The sequence below is a fragment of the Sorghum bicolor genome, chromosome 3 (genome assembly GCF_000003195.3).
Source record: "Sorghum bicolor cultivar BTx623 chromosome 3, Sorghum_bicolor_NCBIv3, whole genome shotgun sequence".
NCBI classification, from domain to species: domain Eukaryota; kingdom Viridiplantae; phylum Streptophyta; class Magnoliopsida; order Poales; family Poaceae; genus Sorghum; species Sorghum bicolor.
The window spans coordinates 6503743-6523099 of record NC_012872.2 but is presented as its reverse complement, the minus strand read 5'-3'; the positions used below and the strand labels follow the sequence as shown (position 1 = coordinate 6523099).

The 19357-nt window shown below is 42.5% G+C and overlaps 1 protein-coding gene across 2 annotated transcripts; it reads right to left on the bottom strand.

The window, feature by feature from the left end:
• LOC8060819 (transcription factor DIVARICATA) lies at positions 7778 to 10460 on the bottom strand. Of its 2 annotated transcripts, none has more exons than XM_021457274.1 (3): positions 10152 to 10460; positions 9161 to 9653; positions 7778 to 8801 (listed from the first exon to the last, which is right to left on the bottom strand). In XM_021457274.1, exons 2-3 carry the CDS (start codon positions 9601 to 9603, stop codon positions 8363 to 8365), a joined length of 882 nt encoding a protein of 293 aa, XP_021312949.1. In that variant the 5' UTR covers positions 9604 to 9653; positions 10152 to 10460; the 3' UTR covers positions 7778 to 8362. The 2 variants fall into 2 exon arrangements, with proteins under 2 accessions (XP_021312949.1, XP_002455217.2); XM_002455172.2 differs by having other exon boundaries at positions 9161 to 9641.

The following is a 19357-nucleotide window of genomic DNA, read 5'->3' as shown; positions in this document are numbered from 1 at the left end:
GCCAACCACTGGCACTAGCTATCTAAATAGCAAGGCTGTTGTGAACATCTTCTTTTTTAAGAAGTTATCTATTTTACAAAATGGCTAAACATTAGAATTTGACTACTAAGTTTAGCCAAGCTCTTGGAGATGCTCTAACAAATCAATCTAGAATTCTAGATACTATCTTTACGGAAACAAATGAAAATACCTAAAAGTAACTCCAACAACTTGGCTATTCTTATTGTGAGACTATTTTAGAATTTGTATTGCAAAAAGTAAGACTCCAACGGACGTGCTATCTAATTTTATAAAATAGTAAGGTGGCTATCCTTTGATTTTCGGTAGTAGTATAGCCAACTATAGAAACTGGCTATACGACTATAAAATAGCAAGACCGTTGTAGATCTCTTGTTTTTTTAAAAAAAAATCTATTTTATAAAATGACTAAATAATAAAATTTAATATCAAATTTTAGTCAAGCTATTAGAGTTGTTCTAAGGGAAAATCCATCTAGGCCTGTGCGCCCCTATTGGCTTGTGTGGACCTTAGCCACGCGGTCCTAGTGCCTATATATGACACCCATCATAAACCAACTCCAATAGTTTGCTAAAAGTACTTGACATCCTAGAATTTTGTCAGAACTACAAAAAAAACAGCCTCTAATAAGTTGGCTAAACTACTTGGCAATTTTGTGAGCTTGGCAAAATTCTCCCTTCACTTGGCAAATATGTCAAGTCCTTCATTGCTTGGCATCACGTGTATCCCAATTTGCCAACTAGTTTTGTCAACTTGTTGGAGGTTCAATTTTGTGATTTTGGCAAAAAAAATCCTAGGATGCCAAGTTCTTTTGACAAGCCCAAATAGCAATCTGTTGGAGAAGGCCTATTTTTTCACTTGGCATTTGGTTTTGAGACTTGGCAAAACTATAGATTTGCCAAGTGAGTTTTAGCAAACTGTTGGAGTTGCTCAACATCTCTCTTCTTCAAACAACCTGTCCTCAAGCTGAACGTCAGGGTAGAGAGCTTGAAGTCTTGCAACGGCTCTCAAGTGTCATCCCTAGGTGGGCCATACCAACTACATGAGTACGTGCCAGGCGCCCTGTTGCAGCTGTGCACACAACACACATTCTAGCATGGATAGTAGCAAGACGCCCTGCATGGGTGGCACTAGCGGTGGAGTCATCAAAGGGTCCCTGCAGAACAGCTTGAGCAGCCCCACATGGAACACGTCATAGAGACCCCATGGTGCTCCAATACCCGAAAGGGACCAGGGTAGTGGGGCCCAAGCTTGCCCTTAGGTCAGGACTCAAGCGAGCACGTCGGTCGATGTAGGAGACGAAGCCACAACCAATATCCCCCACAAACTCGAGCTCACAATGACGGTCTCCATAGTAGCACTTGGCGTACTATTGAGCCTGAAGAAGGTGCTGGCAAACCTCATTGAGGAAGGCATCACAGTCCAAGAGGGCTTTTGACGCCTCTGTTTGAGCCGCACCTAGGGTGTGCAGCAGCAGGGGTGGTGGAGCCCAACCGTACACCACCTTGAAGGATGTGGTGTGCAATGCCACGTGGAAGGGAGTATTATAGCAATACTCTATCCATGGTAGCCAATCAACCCAAGCACGCGGAAGGTCGTCAGTGGTGCAACAGAGGTGCATGGTGATCACCTTGCTAACAACCTCTAACTTGTCATCTGCGAGGGTGGAAGGTTGAGCTTAAGTGAAGCTTGATGCCAGCCATCTTAAAGAGGTTGTGCCACATGTGGCAGGTAAAGGTTGGGTCACTGTCACTAACAATGGAGGTAGGGAAGCTGTATAGAAAAACAATTCCCTTGAAGAAGGTGCAGGCAATCAAGGCAACCAAGTATGGGTGGTTGAGGGTGATGAATTGCGCATACATGGAGAAGTAGTCGAAGTCCCTCAATGAAGTCCATCAAGATGTTGGCCCACACTTTGGACGACACATTGAGTGGCTGAAGGAGACCAACCGACTACAGGGTTAGGATCTTGTTGTGCTAGCACATGATGCATGTATGGATGTAGTCGTTGATGAGCTCCCGGTCGCCAAGAATGTAGAAGTCCATAGGAAGTCACTAGAGGGTCTTCTATGTCCCCTCATGGCTAGCATTATGGGGTCTAGTCATGGGCCATCATGAGCACCTACTGGTGCAGGTCATGCTGCACCAGCACGAAGATGCATGAACCATGGAGGAGGAAGCCATCAGCTATGCACTAAGATGCCCCGATGGGACACATTGGCTACTAGAAGATGTGACCCACATCTTCATCATTTGTGGTGGCAGCATAGACCTTGTCGAAGTGGTGGAACAATAGCCTGGAGAGGGCATGTAGCCCGTGCAGGGTCAATGGTGGTGTCAGTGTCACGGTGTGAGAGGGCATCCGACATCGAGTTGAGGCAACTAGGGTGGTACTTGATTGCAAAATCAAAGCTGAATAGCTTACTGATCCATTAGTGCTAGGGATTGTAATCATGGACAAGCACTAGTTTAGGAGAAACTTGAGGCTATAGTGGTCAGTGCGGATGAGGAAGCAATGCCCCTAGAGGTACGATCACCAATGTCGCATAGCCTAGACTGGGACGATGCACTCACATGTACTCATACGCTACCAATTTATGGTGACAGTCAGTGAAGGGCTAGCTAAAGAAGACCAGGGGTCTAGCCCCCTAATGGAGGACAACATTGAATCTCGTGCCTCAAGTGTTGCAGTCATGAAGAGGGCATGCTTGAGCACCATAAGTGCCTCCACCGCGGTGTCCAAGCAAAGGTATCCTTGTGCAATAGCTATGTCATAGGCATAGCAATCATTTTGAAATCCTAGATGAACTTCCAGTAGTAGCCGGATAGCCACAAGAAGCCACGCACACCTCGAGGTGAGTGGGCTTCAGCCATGACGAGACGGCATCCACCTTGTCTTATCCATGGTGATACCATCGGTGGAGATGACATGGTCAAGGTAGGTGATCAATGGCACCCTAAAGGAGCACTTCGACCACTTCATGTAGAGGCCATGTGCACGGAGGGCATCAAGGATGAGGTGGATATGTTGCAAATGCTCGAACCATGATGAACTATAGATCAAAATGTCATCAAAGAAGATGAGCACGAACCTATGGATGAAGGGTCATAGGATGTCATTCATGAGTGCTTAGAATGTGGCTACCATGTTGGAGAGGCCAAAGGGCATCATGTGAAACTGAAAGTGGCCATGGTGGGTATCGAATGTTGTCTTCTCGATAGCACTAGGGTGCACACACCTAGTGATAGCCAGACCGTAAGTCTAGCTTAGTGAAGTACTTAGCGCCATGGAGCTTGTCTAAGAGCTCATCGATCACTGGTATGGGGAACTTGACCTTGGATGTCTTGTCATTTAGCACATGGTAGTCAATGTAGAACCTTCAGGAGCCATTCGCCTTCTTGACAGCAGCACCAATGCCGAGAAAGGAGAGGTGGTAGGCCGGATGATGCCCTTCTCTAGCATGGCCATGCATTGTCACTCTAGTTCATCCTTCTACATCCATGGGTAGCAGTAAGATGCATGGCCACCGGCACTATGACCGACAGCAAGTGCATCCAATGGTCATAGGGACATGCTGGCATTAGCCCATGGGTTCCATGAAACCTCCGTGCATTGTAGGTACTAGGGCCTTTGGGGCCCAAAGCTGAGGCTGAAGGTTAGAGAGCAATCACGACAAGATCAAGACAACAAAGCCTCATGGAAGCCATCGAGAACCTTTGGGTAGCCTTCAGCAATGCCACAACGAAGGCCTACTAGACTAGGACATGACCAACCTTCATGTTGGAGATCCTCAGATGGGCCCAAGGACCCAACAAGCGAGGCAATGTCTTGATATCCATTTAGTAAGTAGGTGGTAGGGGAGAATAACCCCTTGACCCTTGTCTGTGTGAGCACAGTGAGATGGACAATATTCCAGCATATTATATAGCAGGTGGAGGGCATTTATGTACAAAGAATGTATGTAATTGTACCATATAAAAAGGGAGCTCAAGAAAAGGTAGACACCTCTTGGCCCACTTACCAAGAATCATTGTGGTTTGGTAATAGTGCTTGGTTGTGCGAAGGCTCCACCTTCAGGCAGTCGGCCTTCACACTAGTCTCTTAACTTGTTCGAAATTGGTAGGTCCAACAATCTAGATCCTCAATCTGCTATGGATTCTCACTTGGGACCTCCAACTGAAAAAGTGACCAATTGGGTCCTTCAACTAATGTTGCACCGAGTAGAGGTCCAAATCCCACCACATCACCTTTGTACTCCCTCCGTATAGGATTCAGAAGTCGATTTGGACAAGGTTTGGGTCCAACATTGGAAATATAAATCATCAATAACTTTTAAATTGTTGAGTTTGTAAATGTGAAAATTATATGAATAGATTTGTCATGAAAAATAATTTTATAAAAGTATACATATATCGTTTTTTCCTAAATATTTTTATAAAAATAAGAGGTCAAAGTTGTGTTTTGGAGACTATGTCGCTATCCTAGTCGACTTCTAAATCCTATATAGAGGAAGTATATGCCTACGTAGATGAGACCATGTGAAACATGCAAAACCTATCCCTCCCCCATCTCCTCCATGTCCACTCTCTTGTGTTGCCTATCACTCTTGTGCCAACCTTGCAGCCGTGCTCTCGTGCTCTCCTGTAATGCATGTGCTCCAAATGCACATGCTCAGCGACCATGCAACAAACAAAGGTGGACTACGGGAGGGTGGGATTGCAAAGAGTGAGATATTGAGAGGGAGGTGGCATGATGTGTTGGGTTTTGGATCGTTAGTCGAGCGCAGTAGTAGAATGAGGATAGATGTCCACTGTTTTAGTTCGAGGAGCCAAATGAGAATCAGTAGTAACTTGAGGACCCTGATAGTCACCTTTTGTTAGTTCTAGGAACCAACTAAGAGTCCATGAAAATTTTAAGTATCTAGGGTGAATTTTCTCCCAAATAATCCCAAATAAAAGTTCTACGAGCACCTATTAGTCCTACTGTGTGGGTTTATCCAACAAAGACCAACTCTAGCAAGAGCTCTCAAATTAGGGTTGCTACTTTTGATTTGAGGACTTCTGATATTTTCGAGGGCTCGTTTTTTACATTAACTTCAACAAGGGCCCTCAAAATCCATTACAACAAACAATGGCATATAGGACCCACTTGTCATGCCCTTTTATCTTCTTTGCCCTATTAGGGACCTCGCTAAGGATCGGCTTCGCCGGAGGGGGACACCTACATCCTTTACCGCTAGGGTCGCTTGCTGCTCCGGTTGCTAGGATGGGAATGCCTAGATCTACTCGAATCGCTCGTTGCTCGAGTCGCCAGGAGGATCGACCAGGACAGGAACATCAAAAGGCGGAGAGGAGCAACACGGCTAGGTTTGGGATTTACCAGGAGGCCACGCGTGTGGCCAGGAGACTACGTGGTCGAAGCTTAGCAGCCAAGTTCCCGGAACATAGGGTACGTGGTACAAGAACGTGGTACGCGGTACGACATTCTCATAAACTATGGAACGTAGGGGGTATATAGCTTCGTCTCGTTCCTTTAAGTTGCGGAACGCGTTCCACTTTCTAAAGGAACGTGTTTGGAACGTAGTGGTTGGCTCAGTTAGTTTTACGTGTTGTTTTGAACCAAATGAGTTTGATTCCTAGAGTGATATAGTTTACTATTGTATTTTTGTTTCATTTAGGGCTGTCCAACTCCAACCTTAAGGCTCATTGCAGGTGTACACCAATGAGTCAATCACCATCTAGATTTTTCGTCGACTGGTCACGGACAGGCACGGCGCAGCACGCACACACACCACGAAGTTCCATAGTCACTTGGGACTGATGTTTCTATGATTGCTCCTATATATGATTCGTGTTCCACCGTATTTGGAAACGATGTTCCATGATGTTCCTGTTCCACGTTTCGGGACGAAGTTCCCGGAACGGGGAACGTGCCCATGTTCCCGTACGCAGCTGCTAAGCGTCGAAGTCACGTGGTCACCGGGAGAGCATCGGGAGGTCATTGGGATCCTCGGGGGCCATGTGGTCGGGGTCTCCAAGTCACTAGGGAGGAGAGAGCTACGTGGCAGGCAGAGGCGGCAAAGCTCGCTATGAAAGTCATGCTGCTACAGCGATCAAGTAGAGGCTAGGTAGAAAGTCTCATGGAATGAGAGCCAAGTGGGTAATTTGAGGGTCTCATATTTTTAGGACTCTACTATTGGCATGCCGGTCCTCTATTTGAGGGCTATGAACATGGTCTAATGGACTAGTTGAGGGTTGAATCAAAGTCTAGCCTTAGTATTTGTGTTTATGTTTAACTATTTTTTAAAATTACTACTCCGCAATCGTTAGTCCAAGTGATCCAAATAGACATGATTCTGTTGGAAGCAAGTGAGAATCAATTCTGAAGTGATTCTTGTGCCAAATGAATGAAAAGTAGTGGGAAGGGGTGGAGAGTTGGTTTTTTTAGCTCTCAGCTCGTAGTGTAAACGAAGAAATGATTCTCATTAGCTCTCCACGAGAATCTAATTCTATTTTATGTGTGGCAGAGCTCCGCGGAAGCTAAGCCTGAAGCTGGGGTTGGGAGAGACACCAAAAGGACCCTTAACATCCTACTTCTCACCTATACTGGGACTTTGCGTGTGTGGAATCACCGGTGTTTCACTTTTCTACGCTGATCGTGCTGGCTGCTGTTCATCGCCAACGAAAATTTGGAACTGCAGTTTACCAAGTGAGCAACTAGAAACGGACAGAGAATGTGTGGTCTATATATTTGAGGTATGGGTACAAATGTCCTGCGGACGCTTTCACATTGCAACTTGGAGCATTAACCGATTTAGAACAGCTCCTGGTGAGCAGCCAAGAGCATGACGGCTGAAAGCAATCTGAAACTTACCCGTTAAGTGTCTGAAAGAAATAAAAAATAGAGTTGGAATTCAAGTCCTTCCAGTTGAATCAACACGAAGTGATGTTCCACACGGCGTCTCCCAGTGTATCCTCCTCGGTTCCGTAACACACAAGCTGTCCGAAAACGACAACTTGCATCGCCAAAATACGCATGACAAAATGACATACAGTCGGCAAATCGCATTCAAAAGTTTATTCCGTCGACGATGTAATAAAAACATCGTTTTGGCTATTCTCTTCGTGTCGACGATGTAAACTGGATGGTTGTTCACTGAACTGAATCAGGTGGACTGAGACATCAGAGAAGGTGACTGGGAGTGGCAATGGCAACTAGCCTGAAGTCCAGGCTTCAGATATTGCTGCAGGCCCCTCAACAATTCAGCGAGTCAGTAAATAGCCACACACCAGAAGCTTCCTTCTCTGAAATAGTGCCACCATCATCAGTGAGTGCCTTGTGTTCTGCAATAGCTGCAACTTGCAGACTCAGTGAGGAGCCAGAAAAGCACAAGCACCCACAGAAGATGGCTGCATTTGGCTTGGCTACAGAGAGCACTGTTTGCACAAGGATCTGCCTCATATCTGTGGATGCCTTTCTGAGCAAGGGGGGAAAAAAATAGGGCCAAAAAGGAATTGCAAAAGCTGGTGCAAATGGATGCAGAGAAAGCATGAGATGCCAACGTAGTGGAACTCTGACTCATTGCCAATCTCATACAGGCATTTGGTGGAGCTAGCATCATCAATAGAAAATGCCACATAGGACTGCTCAACAATGGAGGGTCAGGTCAATCCACGGATTTAAGAAAAGGTGTTATTTCTAAAAGAAAATAATGAATCATGAAAAAGTTGACTAGACAAGCAAGACAAGTAGCAATGCTGAATGACTCATTGCAGACTCAATTTCGTTTATCTTCTCTTCAAAAGTTGCGTTCATCCGAGAAAAGTTTGAAACTTGTCCAAACACAGATTTGGGCAGGCACCAATAGGCAACTAGTTACTACTATGGATAAATATATCTGGACTACAACATGATTTGAACTCTGAAACCCTCAATATAAGCATCATCTTCAGATACAGCAGAATCAGAAGGTCACGACTCACGAAGGTTGTGGATACATCATCTGACCAGAAGGATCTAGAATTAGGTTCTGCTGATCCACGTCAAGCAAAAGCAGGATCCATGATTGAATGCAAGTCCACTTCATAGGATGCATCATGATATGTTTTCAGCCATACCACTCAAGTAACAGTCTGAAAATACCAAGGCATCGAATTCTTGGCGTTCTTTTTGTTACATTCTCGGTATCACCAACAAATTATGGACCACCATGGAAGGAAGATCCCCTTTCTGTTATGCTCCCAGAAGGCTAATTACTTCAATACAGGCGCTGAAGCTACAGCAAGACCATAAGTATTATACACTAGGACACCTGATCGATCCATGCTGCAGAGTGGAATTCGCCTAGAACAGAATGCTCTGGCTGGCGACCAATTGATCATGTAGAGGGCCACACTGCAGACCTTGATCTTGCAAATCCATCCGGTAAGCCGCCATCACAGAGGTCCGGCTTGGTGAATTGAAGGGCAGATTTCCAGAACCGTGTTGCTTGGCATCGGCTGCCAATGAGAACTGGCCTATCCCCGCAGTCGGAGCTGATGCGTTTGACTGGTTGGTGATCAGAGAGGACTGGGATGGTGATGGAGGCTGCTCGTCCGTCAGGTTCACAGTGGTAATGTCATGAATGCTGGATCTCCTCTTGTCCTTGCCGCCGGAGTTGAGCCTGATGAAGTACTTCTGCGCATGACTGGCCACCTGAGTAGGCGTCCTCGTCTGAACGAAGTTGCGTGATATGTTCCTCCAATCCCCCTTGCCATATTTCTTCAGGCCTAAGAGAAACAACCTGACCCAAGAACAAAAACATGATCTTGTCAGTAACCTTTGATCAATTATGGTTGAATTATAGTACTAGCTAAGGGCAGGGCCTAAGGCCATTATATGTACATGAGTACATCAAGCTACATGACTGTCCTAGAGAGTCAGATCTATTCGATAAGGAAAATTCCCCGGATTAAATGCAATTAATTGTTGATAGTTGATTAATTGCAAGTTGCAAATCTACTCAGATGATGTAAACCCTAGTGAATGATGGTGAAATTCAACTATCCAAGATGGAAACTCTCGCCAGTCTCGTGCATGACGCAGAGCAATCGCTCTCAGAACAGAACAGAACCCAGAAGTCGTATGCAGTAATATACTCACTTGTGCTCCTCCTCCGTCCATGGCACGCCCTTCTTCCTTTCCTGCTCCGGCGTGCGGCCATGGTGCCGCTTCCCGCAGCCTCCGCCGAAGCGGTACCCGTGCCTGAAGTCCCCGGGCCCGTAGCCGCCATTGCCGTCCCACTGCAGAGTGAACGAGCTGGCCCCGCTGCCGTAGACCGGCAAGGGCACCTGGCCGCTCTCGATCTGCTGGACGTCGAGCTGGAGGTTCTTGAAGTGGCTGACGACCTCGCGGACCGTCCGGCCGGGGATGGCCTGCGCCACCTTCTCCCAGTCCGGGTGGCAGAGGTCGAGCCCGGCGAGCGCAGACTCGAACCGCTTGTTCTCCTCCGCCGTCCAGAGACGCGCCGCGGCCGGGAACCAGTTGCTCCGTGCGGCTATGTGGTCCACCGGCGGCAGCACGTCCATATACATCTCCCGCATCATCTCTCTCCGCCCCCGGTGTTCCTCCTCTTCTCCCTCCCCTGTAGGAATCACTGAAAGAAAGGTTAGATTTCTTTTTGCCTTTTTCGGCATCTCAGTCGGAACAAGATAAAGATTCCAAGAGCACTGTAACAATTATTAAAGGATTTCTCTCTCTGAACAGGAAGAATTCCTGTCGTCGCTGCAAATCAAATAACATGAACATGGGGATTGGAGGAGATATGTCTGCGGGGAAGGTGGAATCTTTGCGAGTGAAAACTGGAATCAATTGCAAACAGGTTGATTCTCGACCTCAAAAAGGATCGACTTTATGAACGAATTAGATTGGAGCCAAGAACAGCTCTGAACTGAACCCCGAACACAACCGGAAATCGTGTACCATGTGACCCCAAAATCACTTATCCCTAAACAATTTGACCGCCGCAAGCAACAAACAAATTAACGAAACCACCGGACCTAAAGCAGCAGAGGACCTAACTACCTTCAAATCCCACTCCAAATTACACCACCGAAAACTCGAGACCCCACCCAAACACAGAGCAAAATTTCACCTGAACCGCGCCTCCTCTTGATCTCTCGCGGCGCCGACAGGCAGGCTAGTCCTCGGCAGGAGGAACAAAAGGCGATCCGCCTCGGTTCTTGCTCAACACCTCTGTGTGTGTGTGTGTGTGTGTGTGTGTGTTTTTTTTTCCTCCCTCCCTCCCTCTCCGTCTCCTTGCTTCCTTCTCTCAGCAGCTCTGAGCTAGCTTTCCCTGAGCACTAGAAAAGAGATAGCGATCCAGAGGGAGGCAGGTTCTTGTGAGTGTCAGCCGGCGATTGGGCCGTGGCTTGGAGCTTGTGGCCGACTTTTGCAGTATTTATATACTAGCGCTACCTCCACTAGGATACCCGTGTAGCTAAGGGCCGCATGTATGTGCGTGCGCACATCACATACACGCATGCACAGCACACTTGGAGTTGTTCTTGGCTTCCCTTCCCTTCCCTCCCTCGCTTTTTACCTCCACTACTTCCTACTTGGCCCAAATCTCTTCTCTCTAATTGGACATCTTTGTATTTCATACTCCTAGTAGCAGTATTCCTTACACTTTAGCTCGTGATAGAAAGCATATATATAAATATCAATCACTGCACATTGGTGGTTAGCGTCTCTACACTGAAATGGCAAATGACAATCTGTCAGTGCCTGCTTCCAAAATCAGAAAAATAAATGTATCAATGACTTCTTTCTTAGAGCCAATTTATAATCTGAGACTCTGAGTGTAGCCGTGTGCCCAACTAAAAAACAAAGATAATGATTTTTTTTTCCTTCTTCTTCTTCTGTACCCTTATTAATAAGTTGCTTGTGAAATTTTGATTAGTTGGGGGGTGCGTGGAAGTGGTCGAGTTGTGGCACTAATATTTTGTTTATATATATATGTGCGGAGGAGGCCGGAGGGTGATGGGGATGATTGGTCGCCGTTGACAAGTAGCCATGGCTTTCAGCTCAGGGTTTCGTTTCATTCACCTGTTGCCATCGGCCGTTTGGTGCCGCCCACGCATGATTTGCTGGGAAGGCATTGGGCGGTCATTGTTTTATTGCAAAGCGAAAGGGAAACAAATAAATCTGCAGAAGGGCAGCTGGTTCGTCACCGTTTGGTGTCGTCCGTGCCGCTGGGCAGCTTGGTTTCTCTGAATTTTGTCAGGCACTGATCAGGCTCGAAACATTGACCTGCGGAATGATTGGTGCCGCACGCCACACCACAGCCGTCTCACCTGATCGTCTAGCTCGACGCATGACATCTTCTCCATGATGAGTCCATATTGCACTGTTCAGTGTTCATAAATAAATAAAAATAGATATAGTGCAGGGTTCGAACAATTGTCCAAAAAGTTTGAGGCTATGCTGTAGGTGCTGGAGGCTCTGGAGCATGCAGCGTGGTTTGATAGCGAATTAGGCGCTCGATGTGCTTTAGGAATTGTGCTTGTAGATTTTTAGGAGAGAATTTGGGCATCTCCTTTTGTTAAATAAACATCAACCTACGTCACTAGATGGGTTAAAAACTTAAAATCGCCCCTTTTGCTTTCAAGCACGTTTAACACACGAGGAATTAAATTCTTCTTTTAGCTTTCTTACCCCTTTAATTTCTTGGAGAGCTAATCTATTCCCTTCTTATGTACTGTAGGTTTTAGAGGAGTGGTTCTTTTTTTTTCTCGACCGTGCCTTGAGGCACGTTGTTCATTAAAAGAAAATAAATAAAACAGACAAACGGATTACAAAGGCAGTAATAGGCACTTACCGCCAGGGAAAGGAAGAAAAAGAAGATAGAAGCTATACTAAGCACAGCAGTTACTGCCGAACCAAAATACCTCAATCATATTTCCTCCATTCCAGAATCTTGGAAAGTCAAAATATCTCAAATTTGACTAAAATTATAGAAAAAATTACAAAGTTTTGTGACGTCAAATAAATATACTATGAAAATATAATTAATAAAAAATCTAATGATACTCCATAAATGTTATTGCCCTACCATATAAATTTGGTCAAACTTGAGATGATTTGACTGTTTAAAATTCTTGGAATGACTTATAATTTGGGATAAACGGAGTATCTTAGAGCGGTGGTTCTTTATTCTACCCATCCATTCAAATCCAACATGTTCTCAAATAAAGTGCCTTCCATAGTTCTCTTTATACGGTGTATTATGATTTGAAAAATTCTTTGAAGCTGCTCTTGACCGTTAAAATCTCTTAAACCATATTATCAATTGCTATAAAAATCACTATTGTACTATAGTAATAAACAGTTTATGAGATACTAATGTAGTTATATAATTTTTTATAAGCGTACATGCATATAGTTTTATTTTTTCTTTTTGTCAAAAAGGTACAAAGTTTGATGTTCCTAAAACTGAAAACTCCTTGTCAAAAGAAAAGAAGCAAGTGCTGCTTTAAAAACTTTGTATGTACTGGGCGTCTTTCGATGATGATGCTTGCCTTGCTTTCACAAAGTGATTTTCGTAGGTGACAAAAAACTGAAAATTACAGCACCCTTCGTGCTGTGGACAGTAGACTTGACTAGAGAATCTCTTCAAGTGGCATCTTTCTTGAAAGAAATAGGTGACTGACAACGAAGTGAAGAAAAGCCGTGCTCAAGCCATTTCCATTGGATTCTCCAAGAGGGGGCCAAAAAAAATAAATCTTTGCTTCCATTGACTAGGTACGATTTCCCCTGTAACCTGTTCATATTTGCAGTTCAGTTTGCATCAGAAGACAGAGAAGTTAGCCTATTATACTACTATATTTATATTTATATGTTCTTGAATTGTTAATCTGTTGCACATGGTTGTTGCTTGACTGCAAAACCAGATGAGATCGCCACAAAAGCAGGACACGGGGAGCCATGAAAAAGACTGCCAAAGTACAACTGAAGCAGGGGGAGCTTTCTGCATCTGATGAACAAACCCTCATCAGGCATGTCCAGTCCAGTCCAGGTCTGCACCCCACGTAGCAAAAGGAGGAGGAGCCTGCACATCTTAATTAGCTAAACAAACACTAGACAGCCTCGCTTGGAATTCAAGCAAGGCTGTCAGGAAGGTATCAATCAGTAATACTACAAACCACAAGTTTATTTAATTAATACTCGTCACCTGAGACAGCTCTGGCCAATCATGCATTCACGCCGCAGCATGGCCAGGAGAGAAATGCCGGGGAAAGACAGGTTGGAAAGGGATACAAATTTTAAATGCCGATTGGAGATGGCGTATTCTCCCCGTGCTATGTGTCGCCTCCAGTTTTATCAGATGTTAAACGCTCTCTGTATTGCCGGTTTTTATAACTACGCCGGCCTTACAATATTTCAAATGCATTTTTCTTTCTTGAACCTGGAGATCGATGCTTCTCATGAACTGAAATGATTGCTTAGTCTGCTCCCTCAGCACCATGACTTGTGGTCATGAAAGGCCTTGTTTAGTTCACCCCAAAAAACAAAAACTTTTCAAGATTTCTCGTCACATCGAATCTTGCAACACATACATGGAGCATTAAACATAGACAAAAAATAAAAACTAATTGCAAAATTTACCTGTAAATCGTGAGATGAATCTTTTAAGCCTAATTACTTCATAATTGGATAATGTTTGTCAAATAAAAACAAAAGTTCTACAGTCCCGAAAACCAAAAAATTTTCGGAACTAAACAAGACCAAAATACATTTTCTTTCCAAATATGCGCATCGTTTATAGTAAATATTCTGTGAACATAATATATCAAACTAAACTTCATAAATGTATCTTTTTTTATAAAAGATTAATCATTGCAAGTTGCTACATGAAAATGAGTAGTGGTCTTAGGAATTGTACGGACTAAACTATTCTATGGTGTATATGTATTAGCATTAGACTTGTTTAATGAAAAAAATACTTTTGTTTGACTCATAAATTTATTTAAACCCGAGTCATCAGCTGTACTGGCATATACTATCATCATTTTTTAAACTAAAGTACAGGTCACAATTATTATTAGGTCGGAGGACAAGTACAGGTAGTTATGTTGCAATGACTTGAGGTCTGAACTCTGAAGTCCTGAGCACACGTGGCCTTGTTTAGTTCCAAAAAATTTGGCAAAATAGGAATAGTACCGCTTTTGTTTGTATTTGACAAATATTATCCAATCATAGACTAACTAGACTCAAAAAATTCGTCTCGTCAATTCCGACCAAACTGTGCAATTAATTTTTATTTTTATCTACATTTAATACTTCATGCATGCGTCTAAAGATTTGATGTGACGGGGAATCTGAAAAATTTTGCAAATTTTTTTGGAACTAAATAAGGCCATAGGGGTCAGAGAAACAATAGGGGCGTAAAGGAGAAGTACTCCATAGCTAGGGCCTTCTTTAGTTCTAAAATTTTTTACAAAATAAAAATAGTAGCACTTTTATTTATATTTGACAAATATTATCCGATCATAAACTAATTAGACTCAAAATATTCATCTCGTAAATTACAGATAAACTATGTAATTAGTTATTTATTTTATTTATATTTAGTGCTCCATACATGTGCCGCAATATTCGATATGACGAAAAATCTAAGAATTTTTGTAAAATACTTTGGGAACTAAACAATGCCTAGCTAGCGTCTGAGTTGGAGGTACTATCAACAAGGGGTATATTGGCCCTTCCATGCACTAGGAGCCACTGTATGTTTGGCTGTTGAACGCTAGAATTGGCTAGCTGGCTTGCTTCTTCTCATGCTTGTTTCGCACAACTGCACATGTCTACCCGTTCTGGGTCAACAGGCACACCATTTGTTTATTATTCTGCACTTTGCATCTCCCAGGAGCTCCAAGAATGCGGCAAGGTCTTGTTTCTTTAATCTTTTAGCACATTGGTTTCTTAATTACGCACCGTTCCCTCAAAAAAAATTACGTACACCGTTTGTTGCGTCTTTGCGTTTTTTTTTTTGTTATTGTTGTTATTGTTGTATGCTTTGAACAAACCATTCTTCTAAAAAGTGCTATTGTTTATTGATCAACTTTGACTAATCCATTTAGGGCGCGTTCCCAACGGTTCCTAAATCGATGACTTCTGTGAGAATTCATTGGTCACAAAGAAGAGAGAACAACACGCTAGCACATCCTAACTCGCTAGTCTGGCAAGCAGGTTCCTCTGTTAGGGTGTTTGGGATTGCTCTGCTCCGTATTTTTCAGCTCTGCTCCATATTTTTTAGCCAAACGGTTTCAGCTCTACGCACTCAGTTCGAGGAAAAAGGGTAGAGTTGTAAGAGCACCTAAAGAAGTACTCCACAAGCTCCAATTTTTTATGGAGCTGCTCCACGGTGGAGTTTGTGGAGCAGAGTTTATGGAGCAGTCCCAAACACCCCCTTAGTTCTGCTGCTCTATGTCGAAACACTCCATGCTATTATGTTTTTTAATCATTTTCAACATTCAGGTCAAATGGCGATTTGGTCACATCAATGTAGTACCACATTTAGTTGATGGAGATTTGTCTATTTTTGTGTCACCGACCATGATACAGAACAAATTAAGAATATAAAGTTCGCTCTGTTTGCTTGGCTGATAAGCCATAACTGAAAATATTGTTCACTGATTTATTATGAGAGGTTGGCTGATTTGGCAGATAAGCTCAAGTGAACAGACTATGCTTCTTGTACTCAACAAGTCCAATGCATGATTTTTGATGTCAATAATGGTTCTAGGATCATAAAACATGAAAATTGGGATAATAAAGCACCTTAGCTTTGAAGTTCAAAGTATTGTTCACTGATTTCTTGTGAAAGAAAAACACTGCTGAATAGCTGACAGATTCAGTAGATAAGCTAAAGCGAACAGGACCGAAGATACAAAATTTATGATGTCTAAAGAAAGGGTTCAAAAGAAGCTATTTTTTTTCTCCTTGTCTTGTAATTCATTCAAAGAATCACTTCGCTGGTATGAAAAGTCATGACTGAAATTACTATACTGTTGGTTGATTTATTGTGAGAAAAAACACTGCTAGCCGGCAGAAAAAGTACGACTGATAAGAAAAGCGAAGGGGCTCAATATAAAAATATCATTTATTTGTACCATCCGCAAAAGGTAGAGTTTAAAACTTTATTCCTTTATCTAAGAACATTATTAACTATAAGTCTCTCAGTTAGAATATATTTTTAAAACTAGTAAGAGAGAGTACAATTGGCAAGATGATAACTCTCTATTCCAAACTATAAGACATTTTTATTTGTTTTAAAAGATATTGTTTTTATTATATTATCTAAGCGCATAGCAAAAAGATATGTATCAAGAAAAATATATATATATATATATATATATATATATATATATATATATATATATATAATTTGGAATCTGAGGGAGCATTGGACAAATAACCTGGTGATCGGCCTCACTAGAAGTGGATTTGGGCCTGGCGATCCCTGATCCCGTTTTAAATAAACCTACCATGAATATTTACGGGGTGATGAACGAACTCTAAAAATATTTACAGGAAGCAGACCCGTTCACTGCGGCAAAGGTATATTCTTTGTTGGCCGGTGTAACGATTCCCTGGAGGCTGGACTGGAGGCAGGAAGAGCGGGCCACGCCCAGAGCCTGCAGCTGCGGACCAGAACGCGTGGCCGTGGCCGGGGCGAGGACGAGGCTGGACCTCAGGGCTCACGGTCACGCGCCAGACGACACGACATGACAGGTCACGGGAGAGAGCACAGGACCTGCTGGACACGTGACGAATGTAGCCCTGGGCCCTGGCAGGCCTGAGCGTCTCCGTGGCGAGACGTGTCTGCTCGTGCCGAGGGCGGACCAACGCGCTGGCATGGCCAGAGGGGCCAGGGGTCAGGGCCTGGGCCTTGTTTAGTTCCAAAATATTATTATCTAATCATGGACTAACTAGCCTCAAAAGATTCATCTCTTCAATTTTGACCAAACTGTGTAATTAGTTTTTATTTTTATCTATATTTAATACTCCATGTATGTGTGTAAAGATTCGAAAATTTTGTAAAATTTTTTGGAAACTAACAAGGCCCAGGTGCACGCTGCACACGCCTGGCCCGTGTTGTCCGGAGTCCGGGTCCAGAGCCAAGGGGTCCTCGTGTGCGGTGTGCCTAAAAGGGAAAGAAAAGATAATCTATTATCTCTTCTCCTTTTTTTTTTCTCCGAACCCCTTGATATCTATTATCTCTTCTTCTCTTAATTTATTTATAAGTGGAGAAAAAGTTCATTTATCTCCCTATGTTTACCCGAAGGTTGGTTTTCCTTTGTATTGCCAAAAAAAAAAACTGGTTTCCACGTCTTTTAACTTTTATAAAACGGTTCGAAATTTGCGCTTATATGGTTTCCGAAGTGATATTGAATGACGGGTCACTGTGTTAGCCATTTTACATGATGTCACGTCAGCTACGAGAAAGATAAAAAAACAAACAATATTAAAAATAAATTTTCAAAACTTATCTAATGTTTTTGATAAATATAATATGCAATTAAAATTCTATATTCTATTTTTTTATTAGAGGAAACATAGATAGTTTGTTTTAGCTCTGAAAAAAAATGTGAAACCAGTTTTATATTTTTACAAAATTCATGCCCCTATGTTATGGTGCCTAGCTTGAAACTATTTGGATTTTCATTTGGTCTCTTTTTTTGTTTATTTGTTAGTAGATGCTCTTTGTTCTCTATTAAAATTAGTCTACGTTGACAACTAAGATCATGTAGAAGTTCAGCTTACTTCGATGATAAAAACACGTGTCATGTAACCGTCTCATACTTGATCCTATTTAGGCCCTGTTTGGTTCCACCAACTAAATTTTAGCTAGCTAAAATTATTTTAGCTACTCTTGGGTGACTAATGGAACTAAATTATTTTAGCCCCTTTTAGTTAATGTGTTTGGAACTTTAGCTACTAAAGTGACTAAAGTTTAGCTAGCTAAAATTTAGTTAGTGGAACCAAACAGACCCTTAATATAAACACATATGTTGCTGGTACATGCATGCTCACTTATAATAACATGAACACAAAGCAAACACAGATCTTGAGATTGATAAATTCATCGTAACAATCTTGTTGTTAACAGTTTGGCATATTTTGTAGACTTATTCCACATCATTCTCTTTATGTGATTGTATTAATTTTGCACTAATAATTCAAAACACATCGAACATAATTCATTCACATGTTTATAAACAAGAAACAGAAAAGTAACGAGTTTTTCTTTTGCGATATGATGATGTCTAGCTATAGTAGGGGCGTGGGGCCTATCCAAGTCAACATAGATTAATTAGAATAGATAACAAGAGCATTCACCAGTAAATAAATACAAAGGGGCATCTACAAGATTCAAATAATGACATGCTATGTACACATAAGATTGAACATGATTTTGCAAATAAAAAGCATGACTGATTTTATAGTTCTCGATGCTAAAACAAATTATTATGAGTTTTCTAAGATTAGACCAAATTCTAGAATTTTAATTGCATTACGTCCAAATATTGTCATTTTTTGTCGAAAGTATTTTCTATTTTTTAATGAATCTAATTGATCTTCCTCAACTATCATCGTAGTTTGATTTATCTTTATTTATAACTAGCGTGGCACTATGTAGGACGATGGCTAAATTAGTGTGGTGCTATATCAACCAAAATTGTTTTCGAAACCACATAGAGAGCAAATTCAGAGATGGTTTAAAAAGTTGAATGTGGTCAGTATACTATCTATATTTTTTTCTGTTGGAGGAGGTAAATCATACTTTGAGGAAATCTGAGAGGTGAAAAGGGATTTCATTTTTATTAGTGGGAGGAAGATGATCATGGCCTGGCCTGATTGACATTTCCTTCAGGCGTGTGGTAAACAATTCTGGCTGGCCCGGCATTGCTTAGCTTGGGCTGTTACGTACGGGCGTCTCGGCTTCTTGGGCTGAAATATGAACGTTGGGCTGGTGCCGTGCGGACCAGTGTCCTTCGCTTTCTCATCCATAGAGTTCACGCACTCACAATAGATTCTAGAAAATGAGTAAAGTGCTCGATGTAAACAGAGACAAATGAGGATGTAAATGATTCATTGATTCCAAGTTGTGTGTGTCTACATATTTTACCTACTAATTTACCTATATCTATGCGTGGGTAAGAGTTCTTTCTCATAACCTTACCCATGCAGATAACGGGTACCCGTGGGTTATCCTTACCCATGAATCTAAGAATGTTTGTAATATCAAAATTACATATAATCAATATATCATACTCCCAATTTCAACCAAAGAATCAC